A 20199-nucleotide genomic window follows, 5' to 3' on the forward strand; every position below is an offset into this window, starting at 1 on the left:
GATCAGTGATAAAGTCAACCTCATAAGAGTGAAGGAATAGGTCTGCAAGTAGAGGAGCACAATTTGTTCCCATTGGAATGCCGACTGTTTGTTGAAAAACACGTCCACCACACAGGACAAATGTGTTGTCGATTAAAAATTCCAGCATTTTGTAAACATCTTCTTCTGTATATTTGGAAGATTATTTGGAATTATTTCTAACAAAGTACAATGAATCTCTACCAAGAACTATATATTTGTATCTAGGTGTATCATCTTTTTTGGAAAAAGAACGATGTATAATGCTTTTTAAGTCGCAATTTTAACTGAGTATGGGGAATAGAAGTATACAGTGTTGAAAAATCATAAATTTTAATTCTATGATATTCTGATAATAGTCTTGAACTGATGGTCTCCAGAAGATCTTTCGAATTTTTCAGGATCCACATTGAATTAATAACACTACAGGAGTAACAAGTGTTGTGGTAGGACTGCACAGCCGTGAGTATAGAAGTTAAAGTGTTGGAAGAGGTTTGGTGGTACATTTTGCAGACCCAGCTATGTAACGTTGTTTGTATGGATTCTTGTGGAGTTTAGGAATCCATGTTCTAGATCGTATACAAGTTTCTCTGTAAAAACTAAAACACTAGAACTCGCAAATTTAAAATGTACATTTACGGGTGAATTGCATCGAGAAATACTGGGAACTACATTTCAAAATTATTTATTTCTAGTGAAATTTTATACCTGTAACCAATCGGTCAAATTTAGAGCACATCGGATAAGAACAAGAACAAGCTACTGCTTCATCGGAAGAATCGACTTCTTAAGGTGCAGAAATTCGGAAGCAACTGTGAGTCCAGCAAGTCTATCCCTCAATCGAACACATTATTTTGACCAACTAGTCATCACTCTATCCCCTAAATACCGTGCGTTTTGCAGATAAGCAATCTTTGGTGTGACTCGACCGGGCATCAAACCCACGACCTCCCATTCGAGGCGATCACGTTACACGGTAACACCGTGACCACCGAGGCGGTAAGGTTTTAAATAGGACAGCTTGTATGTTGCGGTGCCGACACAAAAACAATATAACATTTATTTTGGCTGGCATTACAAAGTTGTACAAAAAATTACAAGCCTGCAAATTATTACATACAGCAAGTACATTGACTGAATCGATCATGCCTAAATAAACTAAACATACATATAAATTAGATAACTTCAAAAGTCTCTCAATGTTTCAATGAATATTTAACATGCCTAAACTCATTCATAGGTGACTTTGTCCTTTCATGAGGTTAATATAAAGAGAATCCATATGGTGAGTATCAGTCTAATTAAAACTAGACCTTGCGTTGAAACAAATAAAAATCGGAGGGTCTAATTTTAATTAGACTGGGTGATTGTCAAAAAGACAACATATACATATACCATCATTGGATTTATCCATTTTTTTAAAGATATAATAGAGTGTCAATTATCCTCACACCATACATACCAATCTCTTTATTGTTGACCTGCACTTCTTTCATCAGATTTTGGTCTTGGTAAGCGCAATGCAGTTGTACCATCTTTTAAGGATTAAGTTCAACTTTGATAGACGGGTTTTAGCAATTTGAAATAGCAAGATGGCGGCAAATGTTGAACTTGTGAATCGAGCTTGGACAGTTATTACCGAAACGTTGACACCAGGAATCAAAAAGGTAAAATAATTGGTATTGTCCTTTGAATCAGTAGTAAGACACATTCTATTCCCAATGACTTTATTAATCTTGATACTTTACTATTTTTTTGCGTTAAAAAATGATTGTACTATCGAATTATCTCCCTTGTGGAACCAAATGAAGGAAAACAATTTTTAGGCAAATAGCTTCGCATATTCATAAACTGATGTATAAATTCATACATTATTTTTTCATACGATTAATTAACTGCAGCAAATTTTCATTGGTCTTTCAGAAAGTTGGTTTCTCATGACTTAAAAGCTAGTCTGTTCAAAAATGTTTAGCAATCGAGTTTTACAGCTTGTTTTATGGTATGTGTTTTGTCCATCATTGAAAACCATATTGTGACCTGTAGTAGTTTAATTGTTTGTTGCTTGGATGATAGTCTCATTGGCAATCACACCACATCTCCTATTTTTATATTTAGCTACTGTTTAAACTAATCTGAACCCCCAAATTCAACGATTTTCAATAGACCATTTTGTGCTTAATTTCTGACCAGGCTCAGGTTATGTTTTTATGAGGTAGGTTAATGTTTTCCTGTTAAAGAAATGTTGAAACCTGCTGGGAAACATGTCAGAGTTCTAAAGGGACAGTGTAGCATAATTTACCTTGTGGAAGTGCAAACTTAGTCTGCTCAGAAAATTAGTATCAAAGGGTCTAAGTACTTCCGCATGTCATATTATTAAAACTGTTTTCAGAATGTTCAGCCTTACATAAGCTCTGAAGTTGAATTTCAAAATGCTGTTGAAATTCTTTGCAAACAAGAACTGGGTCACATCATTGAAGAATGGTTTCTAGAAACATTACAGGAAGATCTGCGACAGAAAGTTGGACCAGAGTTTTGGGGCTGTTTCAAAGAAGAATATACATATGCTGACAAGCTTGTGAAAGCTGTAGAATACTTACATAATGTGACAATGGATTATCTCCCTTGTATTCAAAGACTTGAATCCACCACTCAAATAAAAAAATGGAGGAAATCATCCACACTCTTCAACACATCTTCTCTTAATGAATGTTTTATTCTCCTTATGAAATCAACATTATTTTCCCTGTTCCCAAAGTCTTTCCAAGCAGTGGTGAACAAATTTTATTCGGATGCTTTTAGAGTTTTTCATCATACAACAACAGACATTGACCAAGGTACATGGGTAGCTTAATATAAAGTTCATTGTACGGCAAAACCTACACTTATTTCCAGTAGAAAAAGCCTACATAGCTATACAAATTGCAGAATCTTCCAGACATGCCTGAATAATTGTAAAAAAGATATGATTTTTTTTTAAAACTATAGTAATGATTGTATGTTTCTCAAATGCAGTTTTTTTTTATTTGAAAGCAAATGATGTTTTCTTTTTCCAAGTGAAGGGACTTAAACAATGTACATTTAAGGAAGTCATGTGCTTATGTAATAGATACTAGTTTGACATATTACTTTAAGTGGTACAAATTAAAAACTTTTTATTAAAATCGAATGCATAAATTTGAAACCTCAAACATAAATGGCTAGCAGAAATTTTAAAAAAATTTCTATCACTTAGTAATTTTTTAAGACTAACAGTAAATACGTATGTGTAAGTAAAGTTGAAAGTGATTTGTATTTTTTTTGCATGTTTTAATTAAAATTTATTTTATTTTACATATGTATGCTCTTGTCTCTATTATAGAAAATGAAGATGAAGAAGAAACCATGTGTAAAGGCTGTGATCAGGTGTCAGAAAGCTGTGTCTGTCAACAAATCATGTCAGATTTCCATAACATCAACAGAAAATTGTAAGTTACCTGTAAATCTGTGCTGATAATGCAGTTAATGCATTTAGTAATAAAATTTTAAAAAAAATGAAAAATCAGAAAACAAAAACAAACATGACAAAAGTGTGCCTCTGCCAAAAAACTATATTGAAATCTCTCAAAATTAATTTGATTTATAGTAACATACATGTATGGATGGATGGAAATGCAGACTGTGATATATAATATAATATGTCAATCAAAAGACAGGCATATATAAAGCTTGATATAATTTTTCTGGTCAAAAATACTTTCCTCTGTAGTTAAAAGGATTGAAGCCATCTGATCAACCAGTAAATCTTGATAATAAACAATGTAAAAAAATTGAGAAATATAAAATGACAGAAAACTGTTGGCAAAAGTATAACCTCCTCTGGGTGGTTATCTTTAAAAAGTGCCATTCATATTTTAATCACTTGTTGAGAATGGGTGAAAGCTTTACATGACACTTTTTCATATTTCAGAGATGATATAGGTATTTTGGAGAGAGTGTCAGGTACAGCTGTTACAAATATTGTCCACGAAAGAATAAAAACATATGTAGAGAATTCTTGTAAAGGCAACTTTGAAACGTCATACATAGAAATTTTAGAAACAGTAAGTTTTTAATCTGGTATCATGCTAGTCAACAGTTTTAAAATTTAATGCCAAACCATACATATAGAAAGAGTAGTTTCTGTTTTAGCAGAATTTGAAATTCAATGTCATCCTGTTTTCAAAAATCAAGTGATGTCCATCCAGATGATTTTTTTCCTCTAAAATACAAATTGTACTGCATTTTTCTATTGAGAGCCTCACTGTGTTGGCTTTTGAGCAAGTTTCCTGCCCTGATGTTTGTAGTATGAATATGTTTTATTTATCAAGATCATGTGTGTAAAGTGGTCTCCATCGGAGATCTTTTTATTTATAACAAAGTGGGATTTTGAGTTGTATGTTTCATGATGACGTAAACGTGACAAGATTCTTCCAATTGCTTAAAAATGAAGACTTGCTATTGTTGAAAGATTGGATGTTGAGAAGAAATGTATGTTTCTTTATTTCAGTGGCTAGAAACCAAAGTGATTGGATGGTTACGTTTGATTTACTCTGGCAACAGAACACATATATACTCAGACTGTATAGATGGTTTTAAGGGGAGATTACTTCATTTTTTGTACGAGTCCTTTGCTAATATACAGATTGACCAGTTGTTTAACATCATAATAGAATTTCCAGAGTCTGAGCCTGCAATATTGGATCTGAAGTTTTGTCTTGAGAAGACAGATCTTAGAACTAGACTTGTAATGTCTCTAAAATCTGCATTGGAAACAAGATTATTACATCCAGGTATCTAGTATTAATGAATGTCAAATTTTTGTAGCAGTTTGAATTGAAATTCAATGCTAAGTTAGATAAGCTTAGAAAAGATTTTTTATATTAAAAATGTCACAGACCTTTAGATACTTTAATAGATATTGTCTATCTGTCTGGCAGAATATGTATGTTAAAAGAATAGGGAATTACCTGCATAATATTGAAAACTATTGAAAGTATCAATTTAAAGACCAACCTGTTTTATTATACAGAATTCTTCACTTAGACAGGTATCTATGTCATTTATGAATATTTTATTTTTGTAGGTGTGAATACTTCGGACATCCTGACTGCTTACATTGCTGCAATTAGAGCATTGAGAGTTTTAGATCCAGCTGGAGTCATTTTAGAGTTGGTGTGTCACCCAGTTAGGAAATACCTCAGGTAATCCTTGAACTAAGCTGTGTCTTTTTGCTTAATTGATTTATCAAATTTGCAAATCACTCACAATCCTGGATCGGAAAATTGAGGGTCTTGGCCCTCGTATCAACCTATTTTGAATCTCTGAATTTGTAGTTCAGTAATAGAGCAAGAGAAATGCCTTATCAGTTGTCCCATGCAGGACCAGGTGTTAAAAGAATAGGCCTGCAGCAGCATTAAGCTCGGGGTAAAAGGCGACTAAATAGTGATCAGAACCGTTACTGTGGGCTAGGGTGCTCTGCCCGCAGAGCAACTGGGGTGTGTGCCCCAGGTGGTGGAATGGGGTACCCCTCGCATGTTGGGATGATCTGGCCATAATATGGAAAACCTGACCACAAACCATAGTGGTGCAACATGTTGGGAAAGATGCCACGTTCCCCGCAGGTTAAGGAACCCTTCTGTGGTATTCTATCAGAGTAGGAACCATTGGGCTCAGCCACAGGAGGCTAAATTGCCCCGCCCTACTCACCTTTCCCTATTTCCAGTGGCAATCAAAATTTGTTGACCTTATTATCCTTGTGCTCCATCCCATTTTTCGTTTCATCATCGTCATTTCATATTCATCGCCTGAATATTGCTGCTCTGGTGTTGAACCCCAACAATCAATCAATGAACATGTTTTAGTTCAGAATTTTTTTTCTAGTTCTTGCAGGAGTTATTTACTGTCTGAATTCTTTAAGGGATGAAGAGCAATAACAAAATTACAGAAATTTAAGAAAAGTCAATATGGAAAATCCCTGTTTTACAAATGACAATATTGATACAGGCATGGTGTGTTAAACCAGGTTTTATAGGGTGCAAAACTTCATGCTTTAATTATGGTTAATTGGTTCTGGTATGTTGCAATACAAGAAGCCAGCACAAAATTGTCATAAAGCAAAGTAAATAAAACTAGTAGCCAAAACAGTACTGAAGGTATATTTAGGATATTTTATAGCAATTTGTATTTTTTTTTGAAGACCTTAAATTTGCAGGTTAATAAAATTTACTAAACTGGCATACAAGAATGTGACTTTTATATTATGATACATTAACAGTTGCTAAATTATGCTTCTGTAGATCGAGAGATGACACAGTACGATGTATTGTATCAAACTTAACAGATGATGGGAGTAGTGAACTGTTAGATGAACTGATTAAAGGACAACCTCTACTGTTAGATGAATCAGGTCATAGCGACAATGAGGATGATGATTGGGAGAAATGGATGCCTGATCCTGTTGATGCTGATCCATGTAAGTTTGTAATATGAACTACAGCTCAGATTTGGGGTTTTCCCCACAAGTTATAAAATTTATGAGCTTTTTATTTCATGCTTCTTGTTGAATTAGTTTTATGATTTTAAGAATTTCTTTTTTAAATCTTCTAATCTGAATTTCACTGTTCCATTTCTTTTTTTTTTTAACTCCTGTAAGTCTGCTTCCCATTTAGCTGATTGCCTCTTTGTGGCTTCTTAAAATTGTGTCTCTAGTTTACATTTAAAATTACTTAACCAGTTCTGCTCACTTAATATGACAAATGTGGTACATAACCATGAGCTTTCAGGGTTCTCAATAAGTGCCGGTGACTGGCGATTTTGCCGTCTACTTTGATATTGGCGCCAGCTATTTTGTTGCTAAAAAAATTAAATTGAAATAAAAAATGTTTCGTTATTTCACATTTCATACATAAAAATTTGTGTCAGAAACCTTCGATCGTGGTGTTAATTGTAATGTAGATTAGTTTCCTTGATAACTTAATTTTGTTTTATCGTGGTTGGTAGTACGAATAAACTAACTTTAATTGTGGTTAATTCGGTGCTTTTGTTGTAATGGACATGATCTGTTATATTTTTTAAACGCAGTACTGATTCCGTATCACGGATTCCGTATGTGGGAAGGTTTAGAATCAATTCAGTGCTCGGTTCAGGACTGAGAGGGCCCTCAATGGTGCCACCTACTTTTAATTTTCTTCCACCTATTTTAAAACTTATTGAGAACCCTGAGCTTTGTGAAATTTATTCATTGTTTATAGTGTATTGGCATAACTTCAATCTCTGGGTTTCTGAACCATGTAAAAATCTCTGTATTATTACAGCTACAACATCTAAGAGTCGAAGAGCTTCGGATATTATCAGTATGCTGGTCAACATCTATGGAAGCAAGGAACTATTTGTGAATGAATATAGGACATTACTTGCAGACAGAATTCTAACTCAGTTTAATTTTGAAATTGAAAAAGAGATCCGTTATTTAGAATTGTTGAAACTAAGGTTTGGGGAAACTCAGCTGCATTACTGTGAAGTGATGTTAAAAGATGTTGCAGATTCTAAAAGGTTGAATTCTAGAGTAACAGAGGCCAGGAACAAAACTGGAGAAAGAGGGGTAATGTTTGAATTTATGTTTTGGTCCTCAGAATCTATCATCTCTAATAGGTGCATAGCCCCTTTAATTGAAATTGCATAAAACAAAAAAACAAAAACAAAACAAAACAAATAGTCTTTCATCATGTCCATAATCAGGGATGTACAACAGCACATTTTAAATGTTCATACTACAGCTATTTAGCTGTTTAAACAAAATGTAAAATATCCATGTTAAACTATACAGGTATATTATCCATTTTCAGGAAAAACCTTTTCCATAAAGAAAACCCAACTGAATAGATAGGTGTTTTTATGTACCTTTTTTTGTGCGGTTTATTATTTGTATTTTTTTCCCATCCAAATGCAGAAGAGAACATAATACCAGTGTCAATGCGTGTATGTGTAGGTCCATCACACTTGACTTTGTGGAATCAACACCTTGGAAATGCTTAATACATTTTTTTTCAGTTTTATAGAATTGTAGTCACCAATTGTGTTTGACCATATTGTGCCACCATTTTGACTTGACAAATTTGCAGAAGTTATTGCCCTTCGGGGAATTTGTGTGTGTTACACTAAAGGAACACTTTCTTGGACCCAACCTCAGAAACTGCTCAACAGATTTTGTTCAAATATTGTAGGATTATTAGTCACTGCATGTAGTTAGTCATATTGTTTCACCATCTTGATTTGACAAATTGGACTTTGTTTAATTTGAACCTGCTACACTATAGTAAACTTTGGAAACCCCTCAATTGATGTTGTTCAAAATTTGTAGAATTGTTAGTCACCATACATTACATGTAGTTGATCATTTTTCAGCACCATTTTTATTCATCAAATTTTACTGGAGTTATGGGACTTTGTTGAAACAAAATGTAAAATATCCATGTTAAACTATACAGGTATATTAACCATTTTCAGGAAAAACCTTTTCCATAAAGAAAACCCAACTGAATAGATAGGTGTTTTTATGTACCTTTTTTGTGCAGTTTATTATTTGTATTTTTTCCATGTACATTTTTTTTACATGTAGTTGATCATTTTTCAGCACCATTTTTATTCATCAAATTTTACTGGAGTTATGGGACTTTGTTGAAAATGAACATGCTACACTATAGGAACATGTAATTGATCATATGGCATGATTTTGATTTTACAAACTTTACAGGAGTTATAAAACTTTTGTGCTTCAACTTTTTTTATGGCCGCAGAGGACATATGGCTAAGTGTAGCAATCTCATTTAATAAGTAGTATTGATACCAAAGGTGAAAACATCGGGAACTCATCTGAATGAGAATAATTAAAATCTCCCTGATATACATGTACATGCCAAAATCTATATCATTTATATCAACCCAAAAGTTTAGGGTTGATATGTCATGTGATGCAGATTTTGACATACCATGTTCATTATATTATATATTTCAAATGTGTAACAAGTAAAGTGCAATAAAAAGTATGCAATCTATGTTTAGGGGTGTGATGTAGGGTATGCCATATAAGTCTAGGGTGTGATATAAGGTGTGTGATATAGGTCTAGAGATGTGATATATGGTATGTGATATAGTGTAAACAATATAGGTTTAAACAATCACTTATAATGCATATAAAAAATTATGTATATTATAATTTATACTGTTAACATTGTATTTGAGGAAACTCAATAGCTATCAGCATTATCAGCAAGCTTTTATTGCTCCCTAAAACTAAGTCTTTTCTTTAAACCTACATTTATAGTACATGTACATCCTGAATGAATCACAAAATCTGAAAAAAGACATTGAAGTTTCTGACATGGGAATAAAGATAAATTAGATGAACTCATCTTTATATACTTAGCAAGTTCCTCTGGCATGTTTTGGTAGTTAAACCCATATACATGTAGAGGCCATTGATTGTAACAACAATTTCATTAAGAATAATTGTAATGTCAAACGTACAAAGAAGTTTTTATCAACGCATTGTTCATTGGCTTTTCAGGAGATAGATGTAAATGCTATGGTATTGTCAGCTCAGTTTTGGCCAGCTTTTAGAGAGGAAAAGATAACATTACCAGAAATTATGCAAGAATCGCTGAAAGAATACACAAAAAAATTTGAGGCTCTAAAGGGAAACCGAACATTGAATTGGAGGCCACATTTAGGTACTGTAAATTGTATCATGTAGACATGATACAATTAACAGGATTTTTTATCTATATTTTTAGTTTAGTTAGCTGATAGTTCTTAGATGTGCCTTGTTTTCTTTTAGTACAGGAATCTTTAAGCATCAGGCAAAATTGAAAAAAAAGAATCATGCTCAGAAAAAACTCCATCTAATTTGACAATTTGAACACATAGTTTATGGTCTGTTGAAGACAAATTGTTAATTCATTTCTCTTGCTAAAGTTCACATGTTGAAAATGTTAATTTTTTCAAGTGGAGAAATAATTTAAACCATTCATTACTGAAAGAGAAACTATACATTCACGAAAATAAGTTGGTTTATAGTCACATGTCATATGTGAAGTTTATGTCTTTAGAGAATATTGTATATGATTTTATATTTGTCATTCTAATTTTACGGACTTGGTCAGTATTGATATAGAACTGAAGGATAGAACCTTATCCTTCAATGTGTCACCAGTCCTTATCATTCTTATTTTACAGGCTTGGTCAGTATTGATATAGAACTGAAGGATCAAACCTTATCCTTCAATGTGTCACCAGTCTTTATCATTCTTATTTTACAGACTTGGTCAGTATTGATATAGAGTTGAAGGATCGAACCTTATCCTTCAATGTGTCACCAGTCCTTATCATTCTTATTTTACAGGTTTGGTCAGTATTGATATAGATCTGAAGGATCGAACCTTATCCTTCAATGTGTCACCAGTCCTTGCTGCTATTATAATGCAGTTTCAAAAACAAGGTAGATATAAAAAAAAGTGCAGCTTGTTCTTAAAACTATGCAGTTGATGATAAACATCGTCTGTGCACTTAGCCACTATTAGTTAAACCTTGAGCCCTGGCTTGTATTCTATTAGCCTGTACGAACCAACTTAATCTCATTTTTCTCCCAGTTCGTCTGGTTTGTTGACTTAAGACAAACCACTGGGTATGACTCAATAATGGAACAGGAATCTGTGGTTCAAGTGGTACAAAGTGTATAAAGGAAAGTACTCCAAAGACTAATCAAGGAAACCAAGGTTATAGTGGTAATCAAAAGAATGTAATGCAGGGACAAAGACCAGACATGGAAAACAGACATACACAACAAAGAACATAAAGTAACACAGATGAAAGGAAAATATAGAAAAAATATTGTGAAAATCAGTAGAAATTTGTTTCCTGAATGATGGTTTAGACTAGTAGCAGAAAATATTTTTTGCAAAGCCTGAAAATGAAAATCATTTAGGAATTGCATACACACCTTGTACATGTTTTAATTCACAAAAATTACTAGATATATGTAATGTACTATTTATTTATATTAATTTTAAAGACATGTATTCTGTCATCTTCCAGAGAAATGGACAATTGAAGATTTAAGTAATGAACTACAGATGCCAGCCACAGCTCTTCGTAGGAAAATTGCCTACTGGCAAACACAAGGGCTTCTCAAAGAGGAAACAACTGATACATTTATTCTGGTTGAGGAACACAAAGGTCGTAGTCATGATGTCATAGTTACTGATGACGATGAAGCTGAATCAGCCATGGCTTCTGCACAATCACAAAGAGAGGAGGAGTTACAGGTTAAGTTGGTTTTGCATGTCTCAAGGAAACAGCTATTTAAATTCATGTACTTAGAAACCTGTCTATCCCAAACAAATTTTAGACTTTGAAATTGGTTTGATTTAGACAGGTGTTTGGTTCAGAACACTTTTGAATTAATATTAAGGGTCTTAAGTGTCTGGTTTAGACAGGTTTTCTGATTATTAAGGGGTAAAGATTTAGACATATTTTACAGTAAAGATTTAGACACGTTTTACAGTCAGAGACACGTGCTAGTCCGGGTGTCAAAAGAATAGGCCTCAAGCAGTGCTAAGCTTGTCGTAAAAGGCGACTAAATAGTGCTCAGAAACCTGGGATGTGTGCCCCAGGTGGTGGAATGGGGTACTTCTGGCATGTTACATGCTGGGGTTGTCGCCCCATGCAGGTCCGGGTGTCAAAAAAATAGGCCTGCAGCAGCGCTAAGCTTGTCGTAAAAGGTGACTAAATAGTGCTCAGAAATCTAGCCGGGGCTAGGCGCTCTGCCCACAGAGCAACTGGGATGTGTGCCCCAGGTGGTGGAATGGGGTACCCCCAGCATGTTACATGCTGGGGTTGTCAGGCTATAATACGGAAAACCTGTCCGCAAACCATAGTGGTGCACTGTGTTGGGAAAGATGCCACATTCCTCGCACATTAAAGAACCCTGCTGTGGTATTCGATAGGAGTAGGAACCTTTGCGCTCCGCCACAGGAGGCTAAATTGCCAGACCTTACCCATCCCTCCCTTTTTCTAGTGGCAATCAAAATTTGTCGACCCTATTGTCCTTGTGTCCCATTCCCTTTTTCATTTCATCATCATTTCATGTTCATTTTATCATCCGTTTCATGTTCATCATCTGAATATAGCTGAAATATTGCTGCTCGGACGTTAAACCCCGACAATCAATCAATCAATCTGGGGTTGTCAGGCTATAATACGGAAAACCTGACTGCAAACCATATTGGTGCACCGTGTTGGGAAAGATGCCACATTCAGGGTTCTCAGTAAGTGCTGGCGACCGGTGAATTTGCTGTCTAATTTGACATTGGCGCCTGCTATTTTGTTGCTAAAAAATATTAAATTGAAATAAAAAAATGTATCGTTATTTCACATTTCATACAAAAAAAATTGCGTCAGAAACCTTCGATCGTGGTGTCTATTGTAATGCAGATTAGTTTCCTTGATAACTTAATTTTGTTTTGTCGTGATCAGTAGTACGAATAAACAAAGTTTAATCGTGGTTAATTCGGTGCTTTTGTTGTAATGGAAGTGATCTGTTTTTTATAAATGCAGTACTGATTCTGTATCACGGATTCCGTATGTGTGAAGGTTTAGAATCAATCCAGCACTCGGTTCAGGACTGAGAGAGCCCTTAATGGTGTCACCTACTTTTAATTTTCTTCCACCTACTTTAAAACTTATTGAGAACCCTGACGTTCCTCGCACGTTAAAGAACCCTGCTGTGGTATTCAATAGGAGTAGGAACCTTTGTGCTCTGCCACAGGAGGCTAAATTGCCCGACCTTACCCATCCCTCCCTTTTTCTAGTGGCAATCAAAATTTTTCGACCCTATTATCCTTGTGTCCTATCATTTTTTTTTCATTTCATCATCATTTCATGTTCATTTTATCATCCATTTCATGTTCATCGTCTGAATATAGCTGCTAACCCCAACAATCAATCAATCAATACAGTGACAGTATTAAAAATATTCTTGTTACATTTATTAAACCTGAGACTAAGAATTTCCTCCAATTATATGTCAAATGTGTATAGACTTATTCAAACTTATGGATGCCTTTGAGGAAAATAATATATTTTTCTGTTGTTTTGATACTCAACTCTCCTTCAATGGAAAGATTAATGATGTCACAATGTAAAATTTCATTGTTTCTCAATGTCAGAGAAAAATCTGGAGTCATTTAGAGGAAAATTACAAGTGTAAATTTATGAATTATCTGAACTGATCAGTGGTGAAAAAAAAATCGGAGAAAAAAAATACAAGGAATTGAGAAAACTTAGAATTCCTGTTTCATGTACTTTTATTTCCATGAACTATATTGTTGTATACACATAACACTATGATATCAGTGATGCTTTCTTGGTTGTCTGTCTTACCAACATTTATTAACAAAGGCTGCCAACAACACCAAGTCAAAGTTCAAAGTTTACTCCCAAATCAGGGTTATTTTCTAGATAATTAGCTCTTTAGCTATGTCACTGCTTAGAAAAATAGTTTTTGTATGACCTCTGCCAAGACTGTTTTATTCATAACAGAAAAACACTAAGATGGACAACTACATATTTAAAGATATGTAAAAAAATACTTTGATTAGAAGAATTGGCAAAGATACGGTGTGAAAGTTTTCCAGTTTACAGTTAAAATGTAGCTATTTTTCCTGTGTTTTGCATTCCTGGTGTAACACAACTGGACAAAGTGTCAAGTGTCATTTTTCCGTCATTTTAAGATTCATCATTTTTTTTTGTAGGTATTCTGGTCTTACATTGTGGGAATGTTGACAAATCTAGAGAGTTTACCCTTGGAAAGAATACACACAATGTTGAGGATGTTTGCTATGCAGGGACCTACTACGATGGAATGTAGTACACAAGAGCTTAAAGGATTTCTTGACAGAAAAGTAAAAGAACAAAAACTTCTTTATGCTGCTGGAGTTTATAGATTGCCCAAGACAAACTGAAATAAAAAAAAATAATGTACAAAAGTATAAATGAAGTTTAGCCTTTTAAAATGGCAACTATCATAAACATATTTGTATTAGCATAGGTGGAGTATAAGTATTTAAGTAGCAGTCTGAGTAAGAATCATGCAAATTCTGTATACTGGTATGTGATACACCCCTCAAAAGCCTACACATTTTTATTTTTTGTTAGGTTGCGTTATGGGTCTTACAATGTTGGTTGGTTGGTTGTTGGGGTTTAACGTCCGAGCAGCAATATTTCAGCTATATTCAGACAATGGTCTTATAATGTAATTGAAAATTATCTATTCCAATCTGTCTTGTGTTAGGAGACAATTCACATAGAACATCAATAGTTTCTATTATATTTCAGTGTCTTTTAAAGAGTTATATCCTTACAATACATTTTGTATTGTTAATATCTCATAAGACCAAGGGTTATATGAAAATCCAAATGTAAATTTCTTTAACTATACCATAACATTTAAACAAAATATACCAAATGAAAATATGTAGGCTTTCCAATTATGAATCACATTTTCATGATTCTTAGCTTAAGTGTTACTTAAAATCACACACACACACACACACACACACTAATAATTATAGCTTTATTACAGCAGTGATTTAGCTAGCGCTTGTCACTATTGCCTATTTACGAAAGGATTTTATAAATGACGAAAATTTTTTAGATCATTTCCATCACTCAAAATTTAAAAAGTGTATAAAAAAAAATTCCATTCAAAAAGTATTTCAGATAAATTTTCGTCACTTTAAATAAATAAAAATGTTGTGAAAAACTGTCAATCGAAAGTTACATAATTTCACCTGGCCGTACACTCTGACAAGTTTATGACCTCTAGCTTGGTAATTACCTGGTCAACCAGGTGTGAAATACATTCTATTGTTGTTAACTTGGCATCCCTGATATGTGCATCGTTAATAATCCTTTAAAATAACAATTTATCAATCTTTGATCATTAGGACCACAAAATATAATCCCAGGGTTCTTGCTCAACTTCAGCTGGTCGTTTTCGACTGCCAAAAAAAGCCTCGAGTTGACTTGAGACATTTCTGCTTTTAAGTGCATTTAAAATGTAACTTATATATATCCTTATTTTAAGGATTAGTCGTATTAAACGATTTTGATCTTTAATGGATACTGACCGATTTTACTCCCATATAAAAACAAACCCTTCACGAACCTCGCAACATATATAGCTATCTATTTTTTAGAAATTTAAATACACACAAAAACAATGTCTCCGATATGTGACTGGTCATCTCATGGATTTCAATTAATTTAAACGCAATAGCGGATAGTTAGGAAGTATTAATCAACGATAAACATTTATTTTACAATTCTCTTTTCTTGAAACGAAACCACAGTGATCACAATGATTACGAACGTCTTCAATTCTACTCATGATCTGGGGTCAAAGGTCACTAAAAAATTATCAACCAGCAGTAAGATATCATGCAGCAACTGCTTACAGAGTGCAACATTCTATAGTTTACTATGCCAATGTGGCCAACCTCCTTTCTATCTGTCAAGTTTCTGCATTATCTTCTGGTGACTGAGAGGGGATTTAGTAGGTACTATCTGATTAAGACCTATCTTAGGAATAGGCTCAAGGTTTCATCAATCAATTCTCTTCTAAAGATCTGTCTCCATCCTTCTGATTTGAGGAGTTTTAGGTTGAAGAGGGCTTTTGAGGTGTGGTGTTTGGCAAAGGACAGAAGGATTTTCTCTTATTAGTTGAGTTGCAGGTCATACCATAATAGTAGCTTATGTCAAATAGTAGCTATTTTTAGACTGAATGCATCAAAGCGTTGTCATGATGTAAAAAAAAAATTTCTATTTTACTATTTTTCTAATAGTAACTATTTTATTTTATTAAGTAACACACGGTTTCTTATAGAAAATAACAGTTATTTTGTTGTAACATTTATTGTTATGCCTGTATCTGTAAACTTAAAATGAATATATTAAGAGTGTTTATGTCTTTAGTTTATGATACTACTGACTATTTACAAAATTCTGCTGCCCATAATATGTCGTCGTGCTCTACGCAAAAGTGACGAAAGCCCTCAAATTCCTAGCTAAAACCTTGATTACAGTGGTTTCTATGTTAAAACATTCCTTAAGACAGAATTGCTAAGCGATTTAGCAACGTCAGAGCTATTACTTGTGCCAATTGCCCATATTATATATGAATTTTTTTGGTGAAAAATAAAGTTAAAGGTCATGTTAGATACTCACTGATTTCAAACGAGTGATATCTATTCCAATGTATTTCTATGTAAAGCATCTGGTTGCTTTTAATAGCTTCCCAGGTAAGATCCTGTCCAACATATTTAATATGGTACATATGATTAATATTTTTGCTAATTTCAAGCAGAATACTTCCTGGAGAGCTATGTATATTTCACTGTCTCAAGCTATAAATGTAGGTATTTCATTGTTAAACTTGTAAACTCTGCAATCAATCAGCTGAAAAATAGGTATGTTGGGAAAATGTAGAAATAAAGAACTTTTTCATTTGCATTTCTTAACCCCCCCCCCAAACTCAGTTTTATTGATGAATAAACGAACTGATTTTGACCTCTATTTTCTCCCCTATTACTCCATTGTTAAGAAAAATTAGCATGGTGCATATACTTGATTACAGCACAGTGTTTAAGCTAGATTGAACACCTTGATATAGTAGCGATTTAAAGATTTTTTTAAAAAATTAGATCCACTCCATATTGATTTGCTGTAAAGTTGATATCCTGTCTAAGATAGGATGTCATCTGACAAATGGATCAATCGATCCTTTGATATAAATATCCAGTTCACCCCTAGGGATGCAATAATCATATAAATAACAATGTCTATTCGAAATTCCCAGTTCCAATAAAGGGTTCAATTAATAATTCAAAAAACCCATTTTATAAACTTGAAATCAGTTTTAAATTAAGCTTTTTTTTTTTAAAGAGATTTGTTTAATTGCTTTATTGCTTTCCACCAATAACTAGAGATTGTTCTCTGTTAATAATTAAAACTATGAGGATCAAACTATAGGCTCAACTTGAAATGAATAGAACATATCTTGGGCAGAAGACAAAACTGACCAATTCTTGTTTATTATGAATAATTGATAGATAAAATTCATGCATGTAATATGGTAATTTTTATTGTCTGCTTAAAACAATGCCACCTTTGAGAATATTTCAAACTTTATGTTAACTCGATCAAAACAGTTGATTTAAATTTTATGAGGTTTTGAAGAGTTAAATTTTCTAAGGCCTATAATTGTATGCAATCTTTCAATTTTTGTGGGAGAGTGTCTCAAGATCAAAACACATTACAATTAAGTGACAGTTAAAAAGAGATAATCATGATTATAAAACGCGCACACACAGTCCAGTGGAATACTTTTATAAGACCATTTCACCAAGTTCTGAAAAGTGTTTGAAATGCATGCCAAATGTTAAATAGCAAATGACATTCAATTATTATAAAGAATATAAAAGCCCCTTTCTAATAACTTAAAGCCACTTTAGCTGCCAGATATATTCAGTTTTGATTCTACTGAATTTTGCTAATTCATTGAAATAAGTTTGTAGTAATGCAATTGAGGCAATAAATGTCAATAATACCTACAGGATGTTGTGAAAACAACGTTTTTTTAATCAAAGAAAATAGATAGCTCTAATCAAATTTTTTTTTTGCCTTTACTTCCGAAGATATCCGACAGGACATTCACTTGGGTTAAAATACTTTCACCTTAGTTAAAAATAGCTATAACGGATACACAGGTAAGCACATGTCTTGTTTTCATTTCATTTTATCTATTTATTAATTAGTTTTCAAATAAATAATGACCATTACTGACCACATTAGTGTCATTTTATATCACTATACGTAAATTCCAAAAATATCCTTGCGTTATATTCAAACTTTTTTTCTTTTACGGCTTGAGTCCATCAAAGAAACGGGTCTTCCTTGCCGTTCATTACACACTTTGGCTTTGCAATCATATTTTTTTTTAAAGAATCGAGCTTTGCAGCACATGCGCCGGTTAAGGTCACCAGAAGTAACATTCATACGAATTTTATCAAGGTCGACTTTATGTCTTTCAAGACAATATATATATCGACACCTATTTCATGTATTTAATGCATTTTATTTGTAATCATCAAATGAACTTGTACAGGAAAGGTACACTTTAGTAGAAACAATTCATGTTAAGGCATATTTCAAAAATGAACAAACATTTACGAAAATGACAGCTTTACAGATAAAAATGACCACAGCAAATAAATTAGCATACAAAAATAAGCAGATGTAACTCAGTATAATGATTGGAGCCTCTTGAACAAAAATAATGCAAATATATTGTCACAGAACTGGGGAGCCTAACTTGTGGCAGTTGTTAATAGATATGCAGTTCTTTAAAGAATAATCAAGGGAACCAAGGATATAGCGGTAATCAAAAGAATGTAATCCAGGGACAAAGACCAGACATGGAAAACAGACATTCACAACAAAGAACATAAAGTAACCAAAATCATACATACAAAGTAACAAAAGTAAATGAGCAACTCGGACTCCACTAAAAACTGGGAGCATGGACCAGGTGCACTGCTTAAATGTCGATTAAATATCGCTGCTTAATAACAGGATAACTTCCCTTTGATTTCCGCCAGAATCTTGGTTCCCTTGATTTCTCTTAGTATTAATCAATAATGAAAATAATTATTGGCGTAACTTAATTCTTGGTCAATCTCTCCATGTGCAAATTATTACCCAGAGGATTTTCATTAAAGGTATATTGTTCACTTTCTAAGTGGAATAACTGTGTCCTCGAAACATACAAGAATGCTATTATACAATTTGAATATGGTTATTTGGTCAGCTAATATACTGGCTGTTGTTGGCAAAAGCTTGTATCATTAAACATATGTAAACTAATTCTGTTTAATGCGTCATGTTTATAGAATCAATACTGAATTTTACAATCTATTGTTTAATTGATTCATTTGTATGGTTTGTACGGGTCATAGTTTTCCTTTCCTCGTTTGTCTACCCCGGACTTGACTTTTTATGAGCAACTCGGCGGGTGTTTTTAGAAAAGCAGATGACGCTTACCCTACCGATGCACCTGGTCCATGCTCCCAGTTTTTAGTGGAGTCCGAGTTGCTCATTTGCTTTTGTTACTTTGTATGTTTGATTTTAGTTACTTTATGTTCTTTGTTGTGTATGTCTGTTTTCCATGTTTGGTCTTTGTTTCTGGATTACATTCTTTTGATTACCACTATATCCTTGGTTCCCTTGATTACTCTTTGATATTTATTTAGTAAAAATCATATAAAATATATCAAATTATTTCCAATATTTGCCCTAACACACAATTCGAAAACCCTAAATACTGGCTAAATAAGGCTTAGTTCCATTTTTAACATTGTTGTTTCTTTGACATACTTCAGTAGAACCCATCGTTGCTGCAATTGGCTTTTTGTCTTTGAGTACATCTTTTGTATGATTTATTTTTTAATCTTGAAATTGCGTAAGGTTACTGTTTGAAACACGTTACATTTTATTTTTTTCTCTATTAAAACAAATGTTTTTTTTTCTGTTGCGACACTTCTTTGTTAATCGTACAGATTTTGACCTCTATTTTCTCCCTTATTACTCCAATGTTGAGAAAAAGAAGCTTGGTGCATATAAATGATTATAGCACAGCGTTTAGGCTAGCCTGAACAACACCTTGATATAGTAGCTATTAAAAGATTTGTTTTAAAATTGGTACCAGTCAATATCTGCTGTAAAGTTAATTGCTATATCTACTTCTCCAAGATAAAATGTCTTCCGACAAATAGATCAATCGATCCTTTGATTTCAAATTCAATTTTACCCCTAGGGATGCAATACTCATATATAAATAACAATGTCTATTCAAAATTCACTGTTCCAATAAAGGGTTCAATTAATAATTCAAAATACATTGTATTAAATTGAAATTAGCTTTTAATGAAGCCATTTTTATTATAGAGATCTGTTTAATTGCTTTCCACTAATAATTAATACTATGTCTTGTAAATTATAGGCTCAACTTTAAAATAATACAACATATCATGGAGAGAAGACGAATTTGAC

The 20199-nt window shown here is 33.3% G+C and overlaps 1 protein-coding gene across 2 annotated transcripts; it reads left to right on the forward strand.

Annotated features, from left to right (window-relative positions):
* The first annotated feature begins 1591 nt into the window (after positions 1 to 1591).
* LOC148612774 (anaphase-promoting complex subunit 2-like) lies at positions 1592 to 14085 on the forward strand. Of its 2 annotated transcripts, none has more exons than XM_088594499.1 (12): positions 1592 to 1685; positions 2408 to 2852; positions 3377 to 3482; positions 3965 to 4097; positions 4544 to 4826; positions 5120 to 5237; positions 6333 to 6508; positions 7350 to 7636; positions 9602 to 9764; positions 10436 to 10531; positions 11128 to 11357; positions 13845 to 14085. In XM_088594499.1, the coding sequence occupies exons 1-12, from the start codon at positions 1611 to 1613 to the stop codon at positions 14052 to 14054; spliced, it is 2322 nt and encodes a 773-aa protein (XP_088450625.1). In that variant the 5' UTR covers positions 1592 to 1610; the 3' UTR covers positions 14055 to 14085. The 2 variants fall into 2 exon arrangements, with proteins under 2 accessions (XP_088450625.1, XP_088450626.1); XM_088594500.1 differs by lacking the exon at positions 1592 to 1685 and adding an exon at positions 1906 to 2017.
* Positions 14086 to 20199: the final 6114 nt, after the last annotated feature.

The sequence above is a fragment of the Perna viridis genome, chromosome 7 (genome assembly GCF_037379345.1).
Source record: "Perna viridis isolate PV_CMFRI_1.1 ecotype Kerala chromosome 7, ASM3737934v1, whole genome shotgun sequence".
Lineage (NCBI taxonomy): Eukaryota > Metazoa > Mollusca > Bivalvia > Mytilida > Mytilidae > Perna > Perna viridis.

Bases quoted from the DNA above. Each gene is read 5' to 3' on its own strand.
- LOC148612774 (XM_088594499.1), top strand. From the start codon at position 1,611: ATGGCGGCAAATGTTGAACTTGTGAATCGAGCTTGGACAGTTATTACC. The intron at 3,483-3,964 runs GTAAGTTACCTG...TTCATATTTCAG, and splicing joins CATAACATCAACAGAAAATT to AGATGATATAGGTATTTTGG. The intron at 5,238-6,332 runs GTAATCCTTGAA...ATGCTTCTGTAG, and splicing joins CCAGTTAGGAAATACCTCAG to ATCGAGAGATGACACAGTAC.